This window comes from Eurypyga helias, unplaced genomic scaffold (assembly GCF_000690775.1).
Source record: "Eurypyga helias isolate BGI_N326 unplaced genomic scaffold, ASM69077v1 scaffold7125, whole genome shotgun sequence".
Taxonomy (NCBI): Eukaryota; Metazoa; Chordata; class Aves; order Eurypygiformes; family Eurypygidae; genus Eurypyga; species Eurypyga helias.
Genome location: NW_010252102.1, coordinates 106,338 through 129,598, shown reverse-complemented (window position 1 = coordinate 129,598; position 23,261 = coordinate 106,338). Strand labels below are relative to the sequence as shown.

The 23,261-nt window shown below is 38.3% G+C and overlaps 1 protein-coding gene across 1 annotated transcript in view; it reads left to right on the top strand.

Annotated features, from left to right (window-relative positions):
- INPP4B (inositol polyphosphate-4-phosphatase, type II, 105kDa) overlaps window positions 1–23,261 on the top strand; it is a gene marked incomplete at its 5' end in the record, with an annotated part of 108,844 nt that overhangs the window by 11,412 nt on the left and 74,171 nt on the right. Inside the window, 3 exons of the mRNA XM_010152234.1 lie at window positions 6,261–6,391; window positions 12,813–12,917; window positions 19,443–19,551. Coding sequence (XP_010150536.1) covers window positions 6,261–6,391; window positions 12,813–12,917; window positions 19,443–19,551 — 345 coding nt within the window. The remainder of the gene's footprint in view (window positions 1–6,260; window positions 6,392–12,812; window positions 12,918–19,442; window positions 19,552–23,261) is intronic.

The window sequence follows — 23,261 nt, the reverse complement described above, 5'->3', positions numbered from 1 at the left end:
AAGAGTTTTAAGGCAAGAATCAAGAAACGGATTTAATTTAGCTTATATATTGTCTACACTTTTGGATAATGAAAGGAGGATGGTGGTGGGTAGAATTGCAAAATGAACTTTAAAACTCTAGCACTCAGGAACAGCATAAAATATTCTCAAGCCTTGGCAAATCTCAGTCTATTCTCTACATATACATAGAAGAAATGACTTTTAAAATATTTTTAATGGGTTTGGTGGGTTTTTTTTGGGGGGGGTGTCTTGGGTTTTTTGTGTGTTGTTGTGGTTGGGTTTTTTTAAACAAATGTTTAAGGAATGCAGAAAGCAGTCACAATGCACATTTTAAACTTTAGTTACCTGTCAGGTCAGGCTTAACGAGACCTGAAGTAGTTTTGAGAAATTGTGTATGAAGAGAAAAACGGCAACTATTTCCAAGAGGTTCTAAATGAACTATTAGGAAAGAAAGAAAAATATCCTTTTGTTCATTTTTGTCAAAGCTTCCCCAGAAGGGATTAAATCTTCCATAGTAATTATTTGTCTGTTCTCAGAACAATATAGTAAAAAGGCTGTGGTTCTTTTATTTCTGGAGAGAATGTTACATTGTTTTGAAGTGTTATTGCCTGTATATTGCAGGACCATAACTTGTGGTAAAGAAAAATGAGAGTTATTTTATCTGCTTCTATTCTGCAAAAGTAGATGAAATGCTTATCCATAAGCATGTCCACTTTAAAATAAAATCTGTTAGGAAACATCGTTTCTGTGCTCCTTTCCTTAGAAGGAAGCTTAGAACCTTCCTTTACTTATGAGTGATTGAGTCATGCCCCAAAGCTAATGGTTTATATTTACTCCAAAGCTCCTGTTTGATAAATATTCAGAACGTTGTCACCTTTATAATATTATAAAACTTTTGCAAATATGATCTGCAGAAATGTCTCATCTTGGTTTTGAAACCTGCTAAGCACTTCGCTTCTGATGTTTTTGTGAAAGTGGATTTCATAAGCTAATTTTGCTTAGTGGAGGCAAAAAGCACTTCCTTTTTTCGGTTTTGAATTTGTCATGTTTGCTTCACTGGGAATTGCATCGCTGGATTTTTGAAGCTGAATGAATCAAAAGTTGCTACTTTGTACAGCATTTGTAGTTTATGTGCTTTTATCATATGTCCTCTTGCTTAACTCTTCTTTATATAAATAGAGTGATCTTTTCAACTCCATCTTTCAATTTCTGAAGATTTCTGCTGTGTCCTTAATGATGCAAATGGTTTTGTTCCCTTTTCTGAGACAGAATAATTAGATCCAATAACGTTTTTTGAGGCATTGCCCTCTTCTGACTGATCTTGCTCATCTTGCTGCTGGGTTTTTTTTTGGTTGGGTTTGTGGTGGTGGGTTTTTTTTTTTGTTTGGTTGGTTTTTTTAATTTTCATTTGATTTTTAATTTGATTTTGTCACTGAACACAAGTTCTCACTGTGCTTTCAACAATGATGTCTAGCCTGTTGTGGTTTTGCAAAACCAAGTTCCTTGGGAATGTGACTTCAGCATTATAACTTTCTTCAAATAATTTTTGAACATGATGCGTACCACTCGTTCAAAGTACTCCATACAGGATTCAGTATTTGGCATTTTCAGAATGAAATATGTTCCCTTCAGACTTCTAAGCTGTATCCAAAGTGATGAGGAGACTTTTTCTGTTATTATGGTCATTAGCACAAAGCAGAGACTGATAAAGTAGAAATTATCAATATGAATAATACAGGACATTCTTTGTGACTCTTCCAGGTACTTTTAGTAGTTTACTATAATCGTGCACCTAAGGTGGTATTAGCAATAATTAAAAAACCCAATTAAAAGCATGAGTTGACAAATCAGAAAGAACAATATTAGTCTGAGCCTTGGGTGCTCAACCATCATTTGATAATGGGCTTCATGGAAAATTTTCTTGGAACAAAAGAAAAATGCATGTAACTTTACTTTGAGTCTAATGACAACAGTGATTAATTGCTAGTAATCTCAGAAATGTGTCCAGTCATGTAGTGTTTACAGATCTCTGGTTGTCCTGACGTAGTTGTTCATGAAGCACAGATATTTCAGTCCAGGCACAGCTCATCCCACGTCATTCTGCATTTCCGTGTAACAGCTTGTGTAATGACTGTACTTGCTGTCGGCAGGGGAAGGCTGCAGTCCCCTGAAGAGCACAGTGCCCACCAGTTGTAGCTGTGTAAATCAGTAGGTCAATCAAGCAAAAGAGGTGGTTGATTTTTAAGTAGAAGCCTGAAATGAAGGTTCTTGACATTTCTAATAGTGCTGTGGGATCCTGAGGAGTCTCATAACTTATTCTTAGATTTTTTTCATCTCTTTAAAATTGTGTTGTGTTAACACCAATGAGTGTTAATCTTTATACTTACTATCAACATGGTATATAGTCCTTTCAGCAGATCAGGTTCCAACACTGATTTTTTTCTACTGTAATGCTAGTCTTCCCAAGTAATCATTCCATGTGATGGAGCCCTGCCTTCCTGGAGGTGGCTGAATACCTGCCTACCAGTGGGAAGTAGTGAATTGATTCCTTGTTTTGCTTTGCTTGTGTATGTGGCTTTTGCTTTACCTATTAAACTGATTTTATCTCAACCCATGAGTTTTTTCACTTTTACCGTTCCAGTTCTCTCCCCCATCCCACTGGGGGATAGTGAGCGAGTGGCTGTGTGGTGCTGAGTTGCTGGCTGGGGTTAAACCACAACAAAGGGTAACAGGTAGATTTTAACTTTTTAATGGGGAGCTGCTTCCACACGTAATGGAAAGTGCTCAGTGAAAGATGGCATAATTAGTCTGCGAAAGGAAAGAATGACTCTAACAAGGAGAAAGTACCTGAGGAGGGCCTGAAAGTAAGCTATTTAGCTAATACTTTAAGTGGAGAAGGAGGAATGGGATGGACTGTTTACATCCACATTCTGGTTAGATACAAATGGGGCAAGATTATGTCAAGGCCACCAAGGAAGATACTGAACTAATCAACGGAGGCAGTGAAAGTTGAGGCATGCTCTTGGGTGGGAATTTTTGTTGTGCATTGGCAGAAAAGACTTTTCAGGAGGCAATTTGAGGAGCTAAACAGCAAGATCTAGACAAAGGTTGGATTTGATTCTGTGAGAGGGTTGAAGTTGCTGCTGAGCAAAGGATCTGTCAAGGTGATGAGTGCAATTACCTGGAAAAGACTTTGAGAGGATATTTGGAGTGGAGGAGATGATAAATAGCTCTATTTTAACAGTATTGAGTTTGCTCTGAGCTTACTGCTCTGTTGACAAGCTATTCAAAATTCTGTGGCAGCATTGAAAAGGTGACTCAGTAACCGATTTGCCCTTTGTAGAACCAATATATATAAATATTAATTTTCTTTTATAGCACAGTTGTTTAACACAATTACTGGTTAAGTGTGTTTTTGAAGTTATTCAATGAAATAAGTTCTGGTATAAGTATTATTATTAAACAAATTAAAGATTTTAAGGTGGTTGTTGTGGGTATTAGTATGAACTATAAACTACCAAATTTGAAAAATACTTTTTTTTTTAATCTATTTGTTTCCTTTTGGGAGGAGCCCTTCACAATAATGATAGTAAACCTTGATACTATGGAATATTGTTGATGGAGCTTAGATATGGGAAAAATAATTCTCTTTTCAGCCATAACTCAGAGGTGTACTGAGTCAACACCAGAAGTTATAAATAGTAAGAACTCACAATAATAGTGAGTAAATAGTGAGTTAAATAGTATCTAAACCCTATGTCTTGTATATTTGCATTTGAAAAAAAGATATAAAATGTGCAAGAAAGCTATTTTTGGAGGAAAGGGTGTCTATGCCATATAATTCTGTTATCTCATGATTTTGATTTTACTGTATTTTTAAATGAAAGTAAACTTAGAAAAGATATTAAGTTTCTGTGCTGTACATGTTCTTGATTACTACAAAACTGTATGCTTACTTTATTGAAACATTGCAGATAAGGTGTGTCTTTCTATGACATACTGGTGGCCATATTTTGACTTCACTACTGCATATGTGTTTCTGAGATGAAACAAATAAAAGCCTGGTTGACAACGACAGAGCAGGATTTGATATTCCTTGAAAACATGTTAATATGGTGGGATATTCCTGATCTACTCTAGGTGATCCTGCTCTGGCAGGGGGGTTGGACTAGATGATCTCTAGAGGCCCCTTCCAACCCCTACCACGCTGTGAAACTGATAGCAGCTTTCCCTTCCCATTGCCGTTGGTGTCAATGGACTTAACTCGTAATCAGCCGGTTAAACAAGTTTTGGGTTTGAGGTGGATGCTTTAGTATGAAATAAGAGGTTTCTACTCGTGCTGTTGCTTGGCTTGAACATGGGACCAACAGCTCCAGGCGTGGGCTTACATAGAGGTGAAGGAGCAAAGCCCCTGCAGTGTGTTTCCCATGGGTTAGAGGGCTCTGAATGTGGTGTAGTGATGTGCCCACTTCTCACTGTGTAGTATTTCTCTGATCTCTGCAGAATACTATATTCCTTTATAGGAGGAGCAGAGTACAGTGTTGGAGCTCAGCCAGTTCCAGACATTGTTCCTAAAAGTATTAAATAAGCCACTAAATATTAAGGGCCATATCTTCACTGCAAATACTTAAATTTGTATACCCTGCCAAATTTTATGAGCTTTTCTTAGTAGGAAGCCCTGAGATATTAATTTAATAGGATGTCTCATTTTAATCTGCTAAAAACTTTCAAGGAAAATAGTGGTTGAAAATGGTGGGTTTGTCCTCTTATTGCTGATGATTCTTATGCCGCAGCATTGCCACTCTGTATTGATGGAGGAAAGTTGAACTGTTTCATCTACTTCTGTTCTTCAGGTTCAGTGAAATGGAAAAAAGTAATCATACATCATTAGTTAAACTCCCAGCGAGTTTATGTATTGTAATCCTTGTTTCCATTTTGATACTGTCAAGGATGTGTATAAACAAAATACCTTTATTCTGCTTCCAATGCAGTCTGTTTGATTTTGGTTGTCGTATTAACCAGGAGCAGAATTATGCCAATATAGCTTATTCTAATACTGTTCACTGTAAGGCAAAGCTAGTAATGGTGGGGAAAAGAGTGTATCAGTGTGGGGCTTTTCTGTTTAAGTAAAAATTTTGTTCAGTGCTCGGAACTATTGCGGGAAGTGTAGCTCTGTGTCCCTGTGCTGCACTGTCACTGGCCTGCCTCCCCCTTTCTGTCCCTTTCTCCCTGTTTTTCCTTTTTCTTCAGTAATTTTCCTTTATGCAAGAGCTGTCCTCTAGAAGTCTTTTTGAGACTTCTAAGAATTGCAGTGAAACAATCTGCTTGATACTTCTGAGGAAAATGAGGAAAACTTGTTGGTTGTGTTGCATAAGTTCTCCTGAACAATTCCAAGTGTTCGAAGGCTCAAGATCTTTTTCATTTTCAGTTTCTTTAAAGACAGGTCCCTCAAGAGTGGTGCTGGGATAGACACAGGATGAACTTACTTTGCAACTGGGAAAAACAAACAGAAAGCCCAGTGTACTGTAACTATGCTTGTTTGTGTAGGAAATTAAAGTGATCTCTATTTCACTCAGGTCAGTTCTCAAGAGTGTACAGGAAAACTGATAATTTGCTAAAGGATTTCCTTTTGGATTTTCAGCAACATGTTTGATTAACAGAACACTGCTGTTCTGACCTGATGAACACAGCTGTAAGGCTGCAGATTAACTTTTAGGGGACCGGTGGGGTTTTTTTTGGTTCGTGTGTTGTTTTGAACACTAGAAAATTGTGGTGAAGGCTAAACTGACACTTGTAGAAGTGCTGTGAGAACTGTGTTTATGTTGTGTGTGAAAGTATCCAAAGGGTAGAGTGTATCAAAACAGCTACGTTGGAAAAGGAGCAAACTTTGTTTTCTTTACAATAGTGTTCAATATATCTTCAGAAAAAGCTACTTGCTGTGAACACAGCTCTCTGGAGCCTGGAAGCCTTCTTACCTCTAGGGAAGAAGTAGTATTTCAGTTTGCAAGACATTGCATTTGTACCAGATGAGTTTTGAACACAGATTACAGTATTATTCACTCATTTGATGTCCTTTATTGTGTGGCGTAATAACAGAGCTGAAATCAGCAGATTTTACAAGCATTACGAAAATGGATTTTATTTCAATTAGGAAGTGCTTTTGATGTTTTGCCCGAATCTGTTTTTATTAATTAAATTAATTGGGATGAATGTTAATGGATTAATGAGTTAATTAGTGCCTTTCTTGCCTTTTGATACAGGAATCAGGAACTTAAAGACTTGGGAGAACTTGCACCTCACTGGGACAATATGCGTAAAAGTGTTATTGCTCACTGTGATCAGATGTTGGGCGTGTACCAGGATACTCTGGCAGAGCTTGGGAAGCATACAGGTATGAACAGTAGCTTCTCTTCTGGAGCAGTTAAGAATTAATTAGATGGATGGTAACTAAATAGTGGCATATTCAGCAGAAATAAAACACATAAAAATGAAGTATTTGAAATCGTATTTCTGGGATACTCATAGGTGTCCTATTTCCTCATCTATTTTTTTTTTTCCATGCATTCCAGCAGTTTTTCACAGCTAACATGGTTACACAGCAGCCAAAAACAAATTGAAGAAGTGTGTGTGTGTTTGAATTGAATATTCTGCTTTGCTAGTGTTGAATACCATCTGCCAATTGAAACCAGCCTTAGCGGGGAGGGAGTTTTGTCAGTTTTTCTTGAAACCTAACTTAAGTTACATTTAACAGTCTGCAGGATAACATCTACAGTTGCAGGATACATCTAGCTATGGTTTGCATATCTTTAGTGTAGTAGTTATTTCCCATGTTGTGCCCAAAAAAGCACAGCATTAATATGGGATTGGCAGCCTGTCCTCAGTCCAGAAACAGCAGCATGTGCTGCTTCGCCTTTTTTCATGTGGAGACAGTGGCCTTGTATTCTGATGTCCACTGAGTGGGTGTTCAGTCAGTATCTGCTGGAGCCCTGTGGTCAGGGACTATAAGGTAGGGTCTGCATGCCAGTGGAATAAGCGTCAGTGACATGTGCAGGAAAAGGCAGCTGGTCTTTTCCTCTTGTAGTAACTCTTATTAAAACAACAAGGAAAGACTGCAAAACAAATTATATCTTCCTTTGAATTCTCGCAAATCATTCAAGGAACAGATGATAATTCTTTTCTGTTTTGTGAGACTACTGAAATTATTTCTTGTACAACACTGTTTTGAGCAAACAAATATTTCTGTCTGTTTATAGCATGCTTTTCTGCCTCTTCCTGCTGGTGTGCCCCCACCCCCCACCTCCAGTTTTTGAGATATTCTGGAAGGAAATGGGCGCATTTGTTCTGAATTACTGCAAAGGTCTTGCTGCTTTCTTGCTGGTGTCAGATTTCTAACACCACTCTTCACAATCACCATCTCAAACGTGTTTTTGATGAGGGGGCTGCCTCTGCTGTTTTGCTCTGTATCCTCACCATTAGATATTCCCACTGGGGCCTTACTCCCACAGCTCTGTGTGTGTAGGCATGTAGCAGTGCGTGTCAGAGGTAAACACTGTGTATTGTGTTACATATACATAAGTTTGCAATCTAGAATATTTCTGAAAAAGGGATACATTATAGTTAGGAATATTTGTAAAAACTTATAAAAAATCATCATGAAAAATGGTAACATCTTTTGAAATATCTGATATATATTTAGGGGATAGTTTTTGGTGTTAACTAATTTTATTTTTTTTGACGTAGACCGAACAGAACTTTTTTTGTGTGTACTGAGTAATGAAGCCATCAGGTTTTAGTTGAAGGTACAATTAAAATGCATAGCAGACTAATTTCTTCTTATAGAGAGTTGGGCACATTTACTTTTATTATAATGAATCTGCTTCATTTAGTAGGTAAGACATAAATCTTTCCCTTCCAAAATAGGCATTAAAACTTTTATCACTCATCCATCATCTTCTAATACAGGACTGAGCATGGTATTTCTCATTCCAGTTTGCTCTGGAATAGCTTTTCCTGGTCACAGGAAAAGAGAAATCCTGGTTTAGTGTATGAACAAAAAACAGTCTCTAACTGAAACTGCACATTTTTGGAGCAGTTGATCACCTGCTGAAATGTTTGGTGTGAAAAAGCTGATCTGTTACCGTGAATGTTGTATAAAAATCGGCATTTTGGTTGCCAAAGTGTAATTTCTTGCATTTATGATTGTTTACCATCATCAGAATATTCCAGTTCTAATTTGAATCTCATGCCTCCTGATCCACTGTAACAAATTCATGTTTCTGTGTTTTACCTAATAGATAGATATTTTTAATAGTTTGCTAGTTACATTTTGAAAGTACTCCATAAACTATCATATGCAAGGCAATAAATACAGATTATGAAGGAATCAACGTAATAAATTACCTGCTGCAGGGAAATATTGAAATGACCTTTTGAGATAAAAAAAAAAAAAGAAAAAGACAGTGTAAACTATTAAGCATAAATCTTACAAGGCCTTTATTGTGCCAAGTGAAATTGAAAAGGGTTGGTGATGTTAGATGACTTGTATTAGCTGTGGTTTGGGAGAATTGCAGTGGACTAGGGAACCTGAGATTACTGAGAAGGACAGAGCCAGCACATACAAAGAAGTGGGGGAACATTTTTCTAAAAACAAAACCAAGCAGAAAACAAAAGCAACCTAATAATTGCAGTAAAGTTGAGAAATAAAGAGGTGTTCATCTGGAGGCCAACACTCAGGTACATACCTAGATCTCATTTCTTCAATGGCCCTTTTTTGCTCCCCTTGCTGATATGGTGCTGGTAAGATAGTTTTTTGATACCTGGAAAAACCTTGATTTTATATCTTGTGTGAAAAGTCACTTTAACATTCAAAAACTTATTTTATTGGGATCAGTGGGATGTGTACACAGTCCTTCTAATGAAGACTGGAAACTTAGGTATTCACACGGTAGAAAATGCTAAGATCAGAGATGTGAGTACAACTAATTCAGACTTTTCAGGTCAACATATTTCAACACAGTCTTGCCCATTGTCAGACATACATGCCAAAAAAGATTTTGCTTTACAGTTTGGCCTGTGTAGGTTTCCTGCTTTATTTTAGCACAATGCCTGAGTTTGGATTGAGGCAGTTCTCTACGTTCTGAAACTGCTTGAAAATTGCTCTGCTCTGCAGTACCTGTGTGTCTGAGTTTCAGATCTGCTCAGAAACGGGCACCCATCCTAGTAGGGGTAGTTTGCCATCAGCACTACTTCTACCAAGGTTCGCTTTCTAAACGAGATCCAGTTTCTGTTATCTGGTGTCAGATGCAATATTCCTGAGTCAGGTTGTTATTTTGGGAAGCTTTGTTTTAAGACAAGTCCAACTGGCTGCATTCCTCTAGGAAAGTATTGGAGTGCTATTGCCTCTGTCTTTGGCTCACTACCATATTGGCAACTAGAGATGTGTGGAAGCACTAACTCATTGGCACTCTTCTCCCTTCTTGATACATCAAAAGCAGAGTTAATGTTAACGTCTTTTGCATTTTACGTCGTTACTCACTGAGCAATTGCTTTCCTTTAACAAGGAGCTTTTTGCATGTATCTTTTCACAAACAACTACATGTAAGTCACCTAGGTGCAAGCATCTCCAATCGCCTTTTGTACTCAGGCTAGTTCACTCGAAAGCAGTGCACAGAAGCGGAGATAGCATCTGTAAGTAAAAATCTTTCCAAAATATTCCCACGTTCCTCCTATGCAGTCACACATTGGATTTTCTGAGGCATACCTACCTCACACTGAACTGAGCTATTTGTGGAATTTAATGGGGAAGGCTGTTGCTAATAGACCACTTAATTTGTTTTTGATAAGAGAGATTGCAGTGAAAGTATCAGGAGACTGCATTAGTGTTAGACAGCAGTTTGTGGTATAGCAGCATATTTAGTAAAAATGGAGGTTTAAGGATGTTAAGTGTTTCAAATTTGAGTTGTTTTGGCAAACACTTTTATCCTCAAAAATGGGGGAGAATTTTAGAGAATGCCAAGCATTTTTGTTTCAAGGGAACTTACTAACAGGAATCTAAAAGGGTTAAGTAACGTCAAAGCAAATCATTTCAGGTGGATCTAAACCATAAATTTCGTGATTCTGGGAGGGAGAACAACTGGGAAACTTCTTTGTTTGTTTTAGTTTGACCTGAGATGATATTCCACCCTCCCCTTCCCTTCTCCCTGCACTGATTTTTGTGGGAGTTTGTTTGTTTGTTTGTTTGGTGGGTTTTTTCTTTTTTTTTTTTTTCTATTTTAGTCATCAAATTGGAAATTCTATTATTCTAACAGCCTTAGAAGGAGAAGACAATTGAGGTTAAGGCAATTCAGTATTGCTCTGCAGAACTGGACACTATCCCTGCCTCTGTCACAAAGTTCCTGTGTGACACTGGGCAAGTCAGACTTCAGAAGGGCTTAACGTGCCACTGCCTTTTTTGGAAGCCTGGCAGTAGATGCAAGCTGTTTTGCAGAAGTACTCAGTACTTAGAGTTGTAATTCAACTCAGTGGGAGCTGTGCTTCCAAAATGGAATGTGATGCTGCATTATAATGTGTGCTCTGCAGAACGAGATCCTGCATATCTCATATTTAGGCATTGTTTCTGAAATGCCTCGACCTTAAGTTATTCTCTGCCATTAGAATGGATAAAATTATAACCATTTTACTCAGTCAGTTTAGATTATTCTATAAATATTTGTAAAGCGCTTAGAAACTGTAGCGATGCATGGAACAGGCAGTTTTGAGGAAATTAATAAACCTGTCTTTTATGGAAGGCTTGAGCAATATATTTGAATCCAGATATCAAAGTAAAAGTTGGAAACAGGATATTGTATTGCTCCTAAGTGGAGCAGCAAAGGCCCTAAACATTCAGTGAGCTGGAAAAAGCTACTATGTAATACATCATTGAAGTTTTATCTCACAGCTCCTTTTCAGGTAGATGTCAGATGAAGGTTGCATCTATATTCTGTTTTTTTATAACTTTGAAGAGTTTAATCTTGCAACAGTAACAACAACAATTTTAATAGAGGAAATGTAGTTTTCTTGGTCCTTAAATACAATTTACCAAGTTATTTAAAACCAAACGAACTGTACGGAAAATTAGTTTTATCATATGGATGACACTGGCAAACACAGATTGAGGTATTAATTCTGCTGCATAGATCTCTCATACCTGAGTAAACAGAGTAACTGATAGCAGTGAGTCGTTACTATCCCATATGTTTTTGGCCCGGGATGGGAAGGGATTCTTGCTTCACAGGTCTTCCCTGAAAAGAGGTATAACATGACTTGGCAGTGCTGCATGTGTTCTATTCTGGCTCAGGACAGAAGTGTACTCCAAGTAGAGCAGGCTCTTCTCCTCTTCTCCCTCCTGCTTGTCTTTTGCTGGTCCCTTTTAATCTGCTGTCATTTCACTCTCCTCTTAGTCTGCCAGTGTTTCCTTCTCTCAGATCCAGTTACCATTCCTTGATCTCATAAATAATCTGCCCCCTTTCTGTCTTCTTCCCTAATGATTTACCATCTCCTCATCTGCACTATTCCCATTGCTTTGCTTGTACAGTTGGAATTCCCTTCACTGCTCCCATGATTTTGTCTTTCTGTTCTTTCCAGATGTTGGTTTTAGCCTGCTATTCCTCATCATCAATGACTCCTGGTTTTAGTCTGCATCCCCAGATTTCCTATCAAATCTGAATCTTAGACTCCTGTCAAATGCTTTTCTTGCTACCTTTGCTCTTAACCTTTGTTAAATTATTTTTTTAAGTTACTAAGCTTAGGTAACAGCCTAAGCTGGTCTGGAGTATCATTGGTGCCCTCTGGCAATGTAATTTGCATTTGGAGGCTCATAATGGTGTTGGACTCATGGTGGAAGTTTCAACAGATAACCTATAGCAAATAGTGATTAAGCAAGTAAAAAAAAGAATTTAAAAGATCTTCAACTCTTTCTTTTTTTTTTTTTTTCAAGGAAAGGTTAAACTTTTCTAAATATTTTCCTTTTTTTTTTAATTCTGTGTGAATCAGAGGAATTTTATTCAAAATGATCAGTAGTTGGCAAAATGATAGGGTGCTGAAAAAATGCTCAATGTAAATGTTGAGCTGCTGAGTGAGAAGCTATGACCACCTCTCTTTTCTAATCTGTACCCTTTTGTTTCATATATATGCTGTATCAAATATCTCCAGGTAAATTACATTTTCATGCAGTCAGTCTTTAATTATATTCCTCTATACCATCATAGAGTAACTCATCATCTCGTACTTTGAAGTATGCAACCAGTTTTATTTTTTTTTCCAAATGTTTTGTTTCTTGTGATTCTGACTTCTTAGAAAAAAACCTAATTCATAGCTTTTCTTAAGCTAGTTTATGTTTCTTTATTTTGCACTTTCTAGGAAGGATGCATACTTGTAACATAATACTTTTAAGAATAAAAATGTTACTTGGTGAAAATGTAGTACCATCATATCTCTGTACCCCTGTGTTTCTAGCACAGAATAAACATAGTGCACCCTAACTGTGATATTGTTTCCAGCAGACTGCAGACCGATTTCAGACAGCAAGAAAAAATGTCTATCACCTAGAATTAAAAAATTAGATTGTTCTGTGACTTAAAAGCTGTTTTGTTACTTCCAATATGGATACATGCTGAGACTCAGTTAGTGAACCACTCTTCTCCTAATATACAATTACACATTAAAAGCAAATTGAAGAACACTTCTAATGTACAACTATTGTCCTCGCATTAAGAAGAAGACAAAACATCTGCTGGGTACTTAAGATAATGATCCTTTAAACTTTTGTTTTTCAGGTTCTTCCTTCAAATCAAGCTGCAGCAAAGGAGAAAAAACATTAGAATTCATCCCAATAAATCTTCATCTGCAAAGAATGCATGTGCATAGTCCTCGTTTGAAAGGTAAAGTATATTCTGCAAAGTAATTCTCTAAGTATGACAAAATATTCTTTGAACTAAAATTAAACTTGTAATTGAGAGGTAGGGTTTCCATTTTAGCCTTTTTTAAGTTCTAAATAATTTATATATCCAGTTTCAAGGATGAACATTAAGCAGACATGCTTTCAGATGAAACCTTAAAACCACAATAGAAGTGAAAGGTATGCTGTTAGAGAGTGCAATCTTGGTCATTTTTAATTTTTCCCTTAATGGTGGCAAGAGTCTTGTTAAACTTTTTAGATGGGACATAACGATATTGCAGATAAAAAGCATGGAAAGTAATATTATTACATTGATTAGGGATGTTTTCAGTAAATTTATGTGCCATTTCAGCTTACGTGGATTTGGAAGAACACTGAGGAGAAAAGAATGTCACAGGAAATACAGTGACTTTTTAAGAAAATTCTGGATTAATTTTGTGTTGCATGTGTTTTGCTAGTCAGTGAAATTTGTGCAGTATAAGCTGGTTTGTAAGGTCCTGCAGTAGGGCTTGATACAGAAGGTTTCTTGTCTGACCAGGCTGTTGCTTGGTTTTTCACTTGTTTTGGTGGTGGTTTAGTTTTTTTAATAAAATAAAGCTTCCAAATTCATTATGTAAAAATCTGTACTGCTGTTAGGTTTGAAGTGTTTAACTTTTCACTTTGTTTAATGGGCTGTAGAAACTTTCTGTGTGGTGTTTTCCTGCCTTTGTTTTGTGTACGTATCTGGAACCTGCCTGTCTTCCTGAAGGGTTTGATTTCATTCTCTCAGACCTGTGCACCTGCTTCTAAAACCCAAGCTTTTGGTTTTGGTTGTTGTTTGGTATATTTATAAATCAATTGAGTATGTACTGTCTGTAGAGGACCACACTTCAGTGAATCATGAGATCAAACTGACCAGCTTGCCCATCCTCCACATTTCTGTACAAATTCTGAAACCTGCACCCAGACTGCCACTGAGATTGATCAGAAGTCCTGAGTCTGTGCTGAAACTTAGGAATCAGGTCCAAAGTCAAACCTATGCAAGGGATTTCTCTGCCTCATCTTCTGAAGCCGCAGCTTCTGGATACTGACTGCAGATCTCAAAAAACTATGGAGAGGTTAACTACATTTCTTTTGAACTCTTTTTAAAATAAATTCCAGGTTATCAGGCTCATTTTGTTTCTGTGATACTTCAAACAAATAAGTAAATGCAGAGTATACGTTCACTGAAATGTACTGGTAACCTATGTATGGTTAAAAACACTCTGTTGTGGCAGTGCAGAACTAATACTTTCATGATTCATACTGACACACCGTACAATGTTCAGTAAGATTCACGTCCTTCTAGGGTCTGGGCTTAATTTTTCATTGTGATCCATAATGTCAGAGTAGTGTTAAAATAAGCCAGTTTTGCCTGTCTTGTTTTTAAGGAAGTTTTTTTTTTTTTTCCCCAGAGGTAGAATCATAGGTTGGGAGGGACCTGAAAGACCATCTAGTTCCAACCCCCCTGCCACGGGCAGGGACACCTTCCACTGGACCAGGTTGCTCAAAGCCTCATCCAGCCTGGCCTTGAACACTTCCAGGGATGGGGCATCCACAGCTTCGCTGCACAACCTGTTCCAGTGCCTCACCACCCTCTCCCTGAAGAACTTTCCTGATCTCTAATACATTTCCTCTCAGAGAGTGCCTGGATGAACTCACCAGCCTGGGTGATGCTAGTTGCAGGTTTCCATTAAGGACAGTGTTACTTGTAAACTGGATATATCCTATTTCTTAGGAAACCTTAATGCTCCCAGCATTGCCTGTGCCTAAATCAACTTATTCAGTGCTACCCTGTGCCACGTAAGCATTTGGTTATGTTAAGTGCAAATATTTCACTGATTATGCTGAAAATACTGCGAACTTCTAATGTCTTCTGGAAAGGGGGGTATTTTTCTCTAATGTCATCTGTGATTCTGATTAATATAGAATTTACTTTCTGCTGGTTGCATGTAGTTTTAGCAGCACCCTTTACAGATAAAAGAGGTGGTTGATACATACATATGAGCAAATTGTAGTGCAGTGAGTACTTTGTTCATAAACTGAGATGTATTAAATTTGCTGTCACTGTAGAAACACAAATTACACTCTGTAAGGTTTTCACCTTATAAATACTCTCTGCATCTGTGCATGTTGTAAAACACTAAGTACAAAAAATAATTACAGGAGTATCATTCTGTGTACTGCTGCTGTTCATCCACTTCCGAGTTGGAACATGGGAACTTCCAGTTGTCTGTTAGGTACTGTATTGGTTCAATATTTTGATATTTATTTTACTAAACAGTGGTGCCCTCAAACATTTTAATAAGATGGAGATATATTGTGACACAATATGTCAGCACAAATATTAATTTAACTGATGTTTTGAACTTATTAAATTAACTCAAAAGCGTTTTTAGACTTGTAATGACTAAGGGTGGCCAGAACCTTAATTTTATGTGTTTTCAAGAAAACCTCTATGGGAACAGGGCATTGTATGTTTATTTACTAAATAAAAAAGTGGAATGAAATATGCCACTTACTTAATCACCCACAGCTATTACACTACTTGAGTTTTGTTTTGCTTTTAGTGATTTTTCTCCTTTCTCCTCCAAAACCACTTTGCTTGTGGAATATGGTTAATCCATAATTGAAAAGGGTACTGAAAGAGATAAATGTTAAAATCATCTTCTAAATTTAGAACTTTATTTACATTATAAAACTCCCTCTTTTTTTTTTTTAGCTAATATTCACTCCACTGACATGGGAATGAGATAACACTGTTCTTGTTACACTCCAGTTTAGAGATTGCGAAATGTCAATAAAGAGACCTTGTGTTAAAATGAGGAAATTTCTGGCTACACATATTTTTGGAAGACTGACACCCTAGTTATGGGGAGCTCTTTTTATTTCTCTATATAGGAAATGGGTTCCTCAATATGTTTAGGATATTCTGGCAGCACTATAGTATAAATATAACAAAAAGTAACCGAAGGTTTTTTCATTCACCTTTGGCTGGAGAAGTGATTTCTGTATTTATCGTGTAGCTGCTCACCCATCTGTTTAGCTTACTGAAGGATGTTTCATTTTATGAGCATTGAAGAGCTGTGTCTTGTGTTTGATGTATACACTTTGAAGAGTTTGTAGCTATTGCTAGTCATTGTGGAGGAAGCAACACTTAGACAAGTTGGTCTTTCTCATCTTGTGCTTTGCTTGGCGTATGTCAAAGGGCACCTGGAATATAACCAGGAAACTGACAGAAAGTAGGAAAAAGAAAGCATGTGAACATTCACAGAGGTGGTGATTAAACAAGCTGATGAGCTGTAAAGCTGTCCTTAAGCCTCACGCTGTCAGATATCTTAATTTTGGTAACGCGAGATAGGTTTTAATCCCATCACGTGTATGCACTTGGATATGCGCTTTTGTGTTCCACGTGTTCAAAAACAGGTTTCCTTTTAGTCAACTTTGATTTGGGTTGTTATTGGGTGCTGACATGGAACAGAAAGTAGCTGTGTGTTTAAACTTCCCAGTAGGAAGAGCTTGGAGAAACGTACTCTTTCGTTATGGGATAACTGTATCCCTATGCATTTGATAAACACTACATTTTGTTCTGTTCATCATACTACAGATGTTAAATTTATATATTGCTGTAGCTTTGCTTTTGGCCCTGTTGATACATTGAGTGTGGTTGCTTTAAATAAATTTGATGGACTGAAGAGATGTTTATTTTGTTTCTGGCCAGTGTGAGACACTGACTGGTTTCTGTGAAGGCAAGCAGGTTCCTTCAAATTTGGGATTGAACTGTGCTTGACATAAAAATCCCTCAGTTCTTAAATTGGTCTGATAAACCTTAGGTTTATGGAACGTCTACTGTGTCACTGTGTGTCACCATCTTGCAAAAGATCCGTTTTATTCAGGAAGGAGTGATGAACAAGTAGTTTATACTTCGGCATGGTGAAGGAATTGTTTTCTGGTGAGCGTGTAGCTGGCGTTAGTGTTTCACTTGTGTAAGTAGGACGTGAGTGTATCTGAGTCATAGTAATGAGTATGAAGCGATGATTGATTTTTAAAGCTCAGTTTTCTTGAACTGTAATCTTTTGCATTTTCTTCCTTCAAGTTCTGAAGTAATTTTTTGAGCTTGTGTAAGTAGGACGTGAGTGTATCTGAGTCATAGTAATGAGTATGAAGCGATGATTGATTTTTAAAGCTCAGTTTTCTTGAACTGTAATCTTGTGCATTTTTTTTGAGGAAGGGTTGAGGATTTTTTTTAACATCTATTAATTAATAATTTGGGGGGAGCATGCTGACGATATGATACAGCCCCTACAACTCTGCTGCATTTTAAGCTTTGTCTCCACTGCAGAGTTGTCAGCAGTAGTCTGTTCTCTAACTGGGTGATAGTTCTGAGTTGCTGGAGCATTCCTGTGCCAGTGCACTCGTGCTGACACTGCATATCCTTCACAAGGATCTGCATCGATGTATAAATGGACCATGTCACAGGCCTTCCTCCGGGTCTTGCAGCACTTGCCGGCATACTGCGCTCTGGAAAGTGGGAGTAAGGCTGCCCTGTACCTGTCACTAAAGTCACAGACCTTTTCTTCTTCTTTCCCATCCTCACTCTCCTGTTTGCTTGCAGGGGCTAGGTGCTCAGCTGCCCTGGCTGTTTGTGTCTCAAACAGCTGCCCCTTGACCATGCTAAGAGGAGGCCATAGGCTGAAGGAAAGCTTCCTTCTTAGTAACTCCCCCCAGAGTAGCTATAAGCCATTTTCAAAACAGAGTCAGAAAAAGCACCAGGCTTTAGACTTTTAAATGTCATTTCATGAGTTATCCGTAAACATATTCAGAATCCATTATCTAGGTCACATGTTGGGTTATCTTATTTTGATTTCAAGCCACCATTGTTTTAAGCAGTAGAAATACTTATTGTCAAGTACAGATAGCCCAGGACCATGTATTATGGATAAATCTCTATGAAGACGTGAAAGAATGGGCTATTTAAGAAACGTGAAGCTCACATGAGGCTAATACAATTATGTCACTTCTCCTTATAAGTGGAAATTGAAGAGTCACCAATTCATTAGGGTTCAAATCAATTTGAGCGAGTATGCTCTGAGATTCAGCTCTGGAAGTAAAACATAGTTCATTAACTGTGAATCATTTGTACAGTGTTCTTGCTTTTAGGGATATTTATCATCAGAATGCAAGAAAAGTTCTATTTTAGGAGCGGATTAGATTTTAATTTACATGGAAATCTTCCTTGATGAATAAAGGTTCACAAAAAAAAAAATCCTCTAATGTTTACATTTTAAGAAGGAGGTACTCTGACCTGTATTTTTATTCCTCCAGCTTGGGCACAAAACAGGTACTGCTTATTGCAGATGTACTTTCTACAAATGTAAAGTTAAACTTCGAAGGAATAATTATTGTGGTTTGGGATGTAATTAAATCTTCATCTCTGCACAATCATTCCCAGCAAAAAAGGAGAGGCTGTTTTTAAGAAGGTGTTTCGTCGTCAGTTGTGTAAGCATACATCCATGAGAAAAAGTTCATCATGTATGTCACTAGACATCAGCGACATACAGAGAGTAACAACACATTGTCTCAGCAAAAATTTCAATAGTATTGTTATTTCCCATTCTGGTAACTTTTCAAGTGAAAACAATTGGCTTGCCCTGTGTTTATAATTGTGTGTAATAAGTACATGTATGTCACAGAACAGAGCTCTTCGATTTAGCATTAAACAGCTCATTATATCTGAAAGTGGAAGCTAAACAAATTCAAACTTGAAAAGAAGTGGAGAATTTCGTCTAGTCAGATTGATTAATCATTGGGGCAACTTCCCTGAGAATGCAATATGTTCATTGTCACTCGAAGTCTTCAAAGCAAGATTATCTGTCTTGGGTGGGTTTTTTTTTTGTGTGTTGGTGGGTGGAGGGGTTTTTTGGTGGGGTTTTTTTTTGTTGGGGGGGGGGAGTGGGTTGTGTGTGTGTGTGTTGGTTTGGGTTTTGGGGTTTTTTTTGGTGTTTGTTTTTTTTTTAATGCCTTCACTCAACCAGAAGACATAAGCTTGATGCAGGAATCATTAGCTGTAATTCTGTAGCGTGTATTATTCAGGCAGTTAGACTATTCTATCATAATGATCTCTTTTGACTCTAAAGTGCATGAATCTCTGCATCTCAACATGACTACAAGTTAAATAATGGAAGGGGTAATAAAGTGAAATACACACAGAGCTAATTTACTTGGCAGCTTTGTAAACTGCAGAGCTAGAATATTGTTCTACACTGTGGCATATAATTTAGATGTAGCAATAAATCGGGGAATCTCTCTAAGGTGTGCAGGTTGCTGTATGGAAAGATTGATGAGCTCTTGGGCCTCCTTGAGACAGTTTCTTGATTATTGCTTGGGCATAATATAGACTTGTCCTCATGTCTTACAGAGTAGATCTAGTGTGGCCATACCTTGGGCATAGGCACGTGCAAATCTCTGTGCTTGTCTCTTCCCACTCCAGATGCTCTGTATGATGTCATCACCGTGGGAGCCCCGGCAGCCCATTTCCAAGGATTTAAGAATGGCGGTCTCCGAAAACTGCTGAGTAAATTTGAGGCAGAAAGACGAAAGTAAGTATTTTTGCAAGTAACTAGGAAAATATCATTAAAGTTGCATTAAAATGTTATGAGCTCACTGAGTGACAAAAGTTTACCCTGCTGAATGCATGGAAAATTAAAATCTAGTAGGACTAGACAAGGGTGCATTCATCAAATATGTACTTTATCTTCTCTGCTTTGCTGGACTGCAAAATTGAAGCACAGTTTACTTTTAGTGTCAAGACTTATTATAAACACTGACTCAAAATTGTGAAATTGTCTTCCCATATTTCAGGAAGCTTGAGGAATATTAGTGCTTGAAAACATGCTGTTCAGCATGAGAGATCTCTTTGGTAATTCTTGTACTAAGTGGCAAGTAGCTCTAGACAATTTTTCAATAAAAAAACAGTAGCGTAAGGTAGCATCTTCATTTCTGAAAGCCCTGGGCATATGTGAACAAAAAGTACTTTTACTACAACTGTCAAATAAGAAATTACTCTATTACTCTTCAGAAAGCCAAAATGAGACTAAACAAAGATAAGCCCTAACTAGGGTTTCAGTTTATTGCTGTGCTCAAACATTTTTTTAACCACTGAATATGTGCAGAAGTGTTGGTTGCATATTTTGTTAACTAAGAATTGGTCATATTTGTGTTTGTTGCTATGGCTGTTAAGTTTCAAGCAGCCACAGCTGTCCCTGGCAGCACCCATAGTTGTGATACATGGACTAACTGTGCCTACCCAATGCAATCAGTGGCACAGCATTCAAAAGGGAATGCAGGAAGTACTGTATGTGTGCTGATCTAAATCATTACAGTGTTCCATAGAAAATTAATTCCATTATATTCAATGTTTGAAAAAGTTTCATAAGTACAGTATCATAAAGAATAAAAAGAAAAATTATAAAAATGTACTGTTGACTTCTTGGTTGACTAGAAGTTGGCATCAATGCCAAAACCAAACAAAACCAAGCAGATATATTTGCTTTGAAAACTGTATTATTATTTTTTCTGTTTGCACTGCATGACATAAATACCCTATTAGATCTTTAAAAATCTTTCATTTCCCTGGCTTCCTTTGGTGATAAAACTTGCCAACGAGACATGAATATCATTGATCACATGAAACCCATGACTGGTCTTTCTGTTAACAGTAGATCACTGGGTAAAAAACTGGCTGGATGGCCAGGCCCAAAGATTGGTGGTGAATATTGGCAACCAGTCTGCAAGTGGTGTTCCCAGGCTCAGTACTGGGGCCAGTTCTGTTTAATATCTTTATCATTAACCTGGCTGTAGGGATCAAGTGCACCCTCAATAAGTTTGCAGATGACACCAAGTTGGGTGAGAGTGTTGATCTGCCTGAGGGTAAGAAGGCTTCCCTTAAGGATCTGAACATGCTGGATTGCTGAGCTGAGGCCAGTTGTATGAGGCTCAACAAGGCCAAGTGCTGGGTCCTGCACCTACTTGGGTCACAACAACCCCATGCTACAATGCTACAGGCTTGGGGACGACTGGCTGGAAAGCTGCCTGGCAGAGGAGGACCTGCCTGGTTGGCTATATATGAGCCAGCATTGTGCCCAGGGGGCCAAGACCACCAATGGCATCTGAGCCGGCATCACAAACAGTGTGGCCAGCAGGACTAGGACACTGATTATTCCCCTGTACTTGGCACCAGTGAGGCCACATCTCAAATCCTGTGTTCAGTTTGGAGCCCCTCGCTGCAAGACAGACACTGAGGTGCTGGAGCATGTCCAGAGGAGGGCAACGGAGCTGGGGAAGGGTCTGGAGCACAAGTCCTGTGAGGAGCAGCTGAGAGAACTGGGGTTGTTCAGCCTGGAGAAGAGGAGGCTCAGGGGAGACCTTATGGCTCTCTACAGCTACCTGAAAGGGGGTTAGAGAGTGGTGAGTGTTGGCCTCTTCACTCAACTGACAAGTGATATGACAAGAGGAAACGGCCTCAAGTTGTGCCAGGGAGGTTTAGACTGGATATTAGGAAAAGTTTATTCACTGAAAGGGTTGTCAGGCACTGGAACGGGCTGCCCAGGGAAGTGGTTGAGTCGTCATCCCTGGAGGTATTTCAGAGATGTGTAGATGTGGTGCTTAGGGACGTGGTTTAGTGGTGGACTGGGCAGTGCTAGGGTAATGGTTGGACTCAGTGATCTTAAAGGTCTTTTCCAACCTAAAGGATTCTATGATTCTATTCTACTGTCAGCTGACTGGTATAGGCAGCACTGTCCTTGTGATGTGGAGGTCTATGATGACCAGTTCTTCCTGATGAAGAAAATGTCTGAAGAAGTTTCTTAAAGTATCTGCTGCTTAACTGTCTGATTAATATAGATGCTTAGTATTTAGTGTTTTTTTTATTCTATTGCATAAAAAGCAGTTAACATCATATATGATATAAAGAACTCTGCAGTTCTAGTCCTTATGGTGTTCAGCTTTCAGAAAATGAACCTGCGTGGTCCCGCACCATATCCACAGTGGCAGATTTCCCAAAATGGATGATAGCTGTGAGGAAAAACTTGAAATTATTATCTGTGATATCTGCTCACTGGAGAGAGAAAACAGGAAAATGCCTTCTAGGGAAGACCCCTAGTCTTTCTTGAGTTCCTGGGACAACACGTACTGCAGTATCTTGTAGGAATTAATAGATGATGCCTTTGTTTCTTAGCTGCCCATAAGAAGGGGAGAGGAGATGATGATGGCCTATACTCCTTTCTTTGAATCCTGCACAATGTTACATGTCCAAAGGCTGGGATGTCAAAGGATACTCAATGCAGCACATTCTCCTCTCATTGCCATTCACCATTATTTCACTGTCTCAAATCATGTAGCCCTCTAGGTTGATAGGGGATTGTGTACAGGAGCACTGGGTAAACCTTTGTGCAGGTTTTAGCAAGACATTTCATACCTCTATCTCAAAGTGCCTACACATCACTTTATATTTGCCCTGATTCTTAGACCTTTCTGCATCCTTCAGTAGTCTCTGTGGTGGCTTTCAAGAACAGGATACTGGACCTTTACTCTGCAGTTTTCTTTGTTTCTTTGTTTCCCTGAAAGAGCAGAAATCTGACTTTAGGATGACATAACTAGAGTAACTATGTTACTATCCTGTCAGACTCTTCCTAAAACAAGAGCCTGAGTCAGGCTAACAAACTCAGGTTTGAGCACTGGAAACAGGGGACTGCAGTTTTTAGTGAATCACTTACCAGACCAGAAGAAATGGCTGCTTAGAGTATGAATATCCACAAAGTTGAAAGTAAGAAACCTCCAAAATTCATCTTCCTTCTGTCTCTGAGGGCAGCTGAGAGGAAACTGCACGTTGGTGGTTGGTTTTGGTGTTTTTTTTCTCTTCAACTAGAAGAACTTGTCTCAGTCGAAAGACAGGAGAAAGCAAGCTCTGAATATGATCTCACTTATTTGAATATTCAAGAGCGGGTCTACATTAAACAGATATATATAAAAGGACCATTCTTCTCACAGAGAAATTTCTTTCACTGTGGCAATGACAACTTTATTTTGTATGCACCTGTTTGTTTAACTGCATGAGGAAGCTTTGAGGACACATAGCATTTCCAGGGGCAGCTTTTACAATTTAAATTTTCTGTTTTACAATGGGAGCAGCTTTTCTGAAGATCTGGTTGAAGGAAGAAGTGACACCTTGAGATATCAGTCAGAATATAAAATGAACAGGAAAAAATGCAGATTTAGCAGCCATTTCCTCGGGGCTACCTGAGCTGAAGAC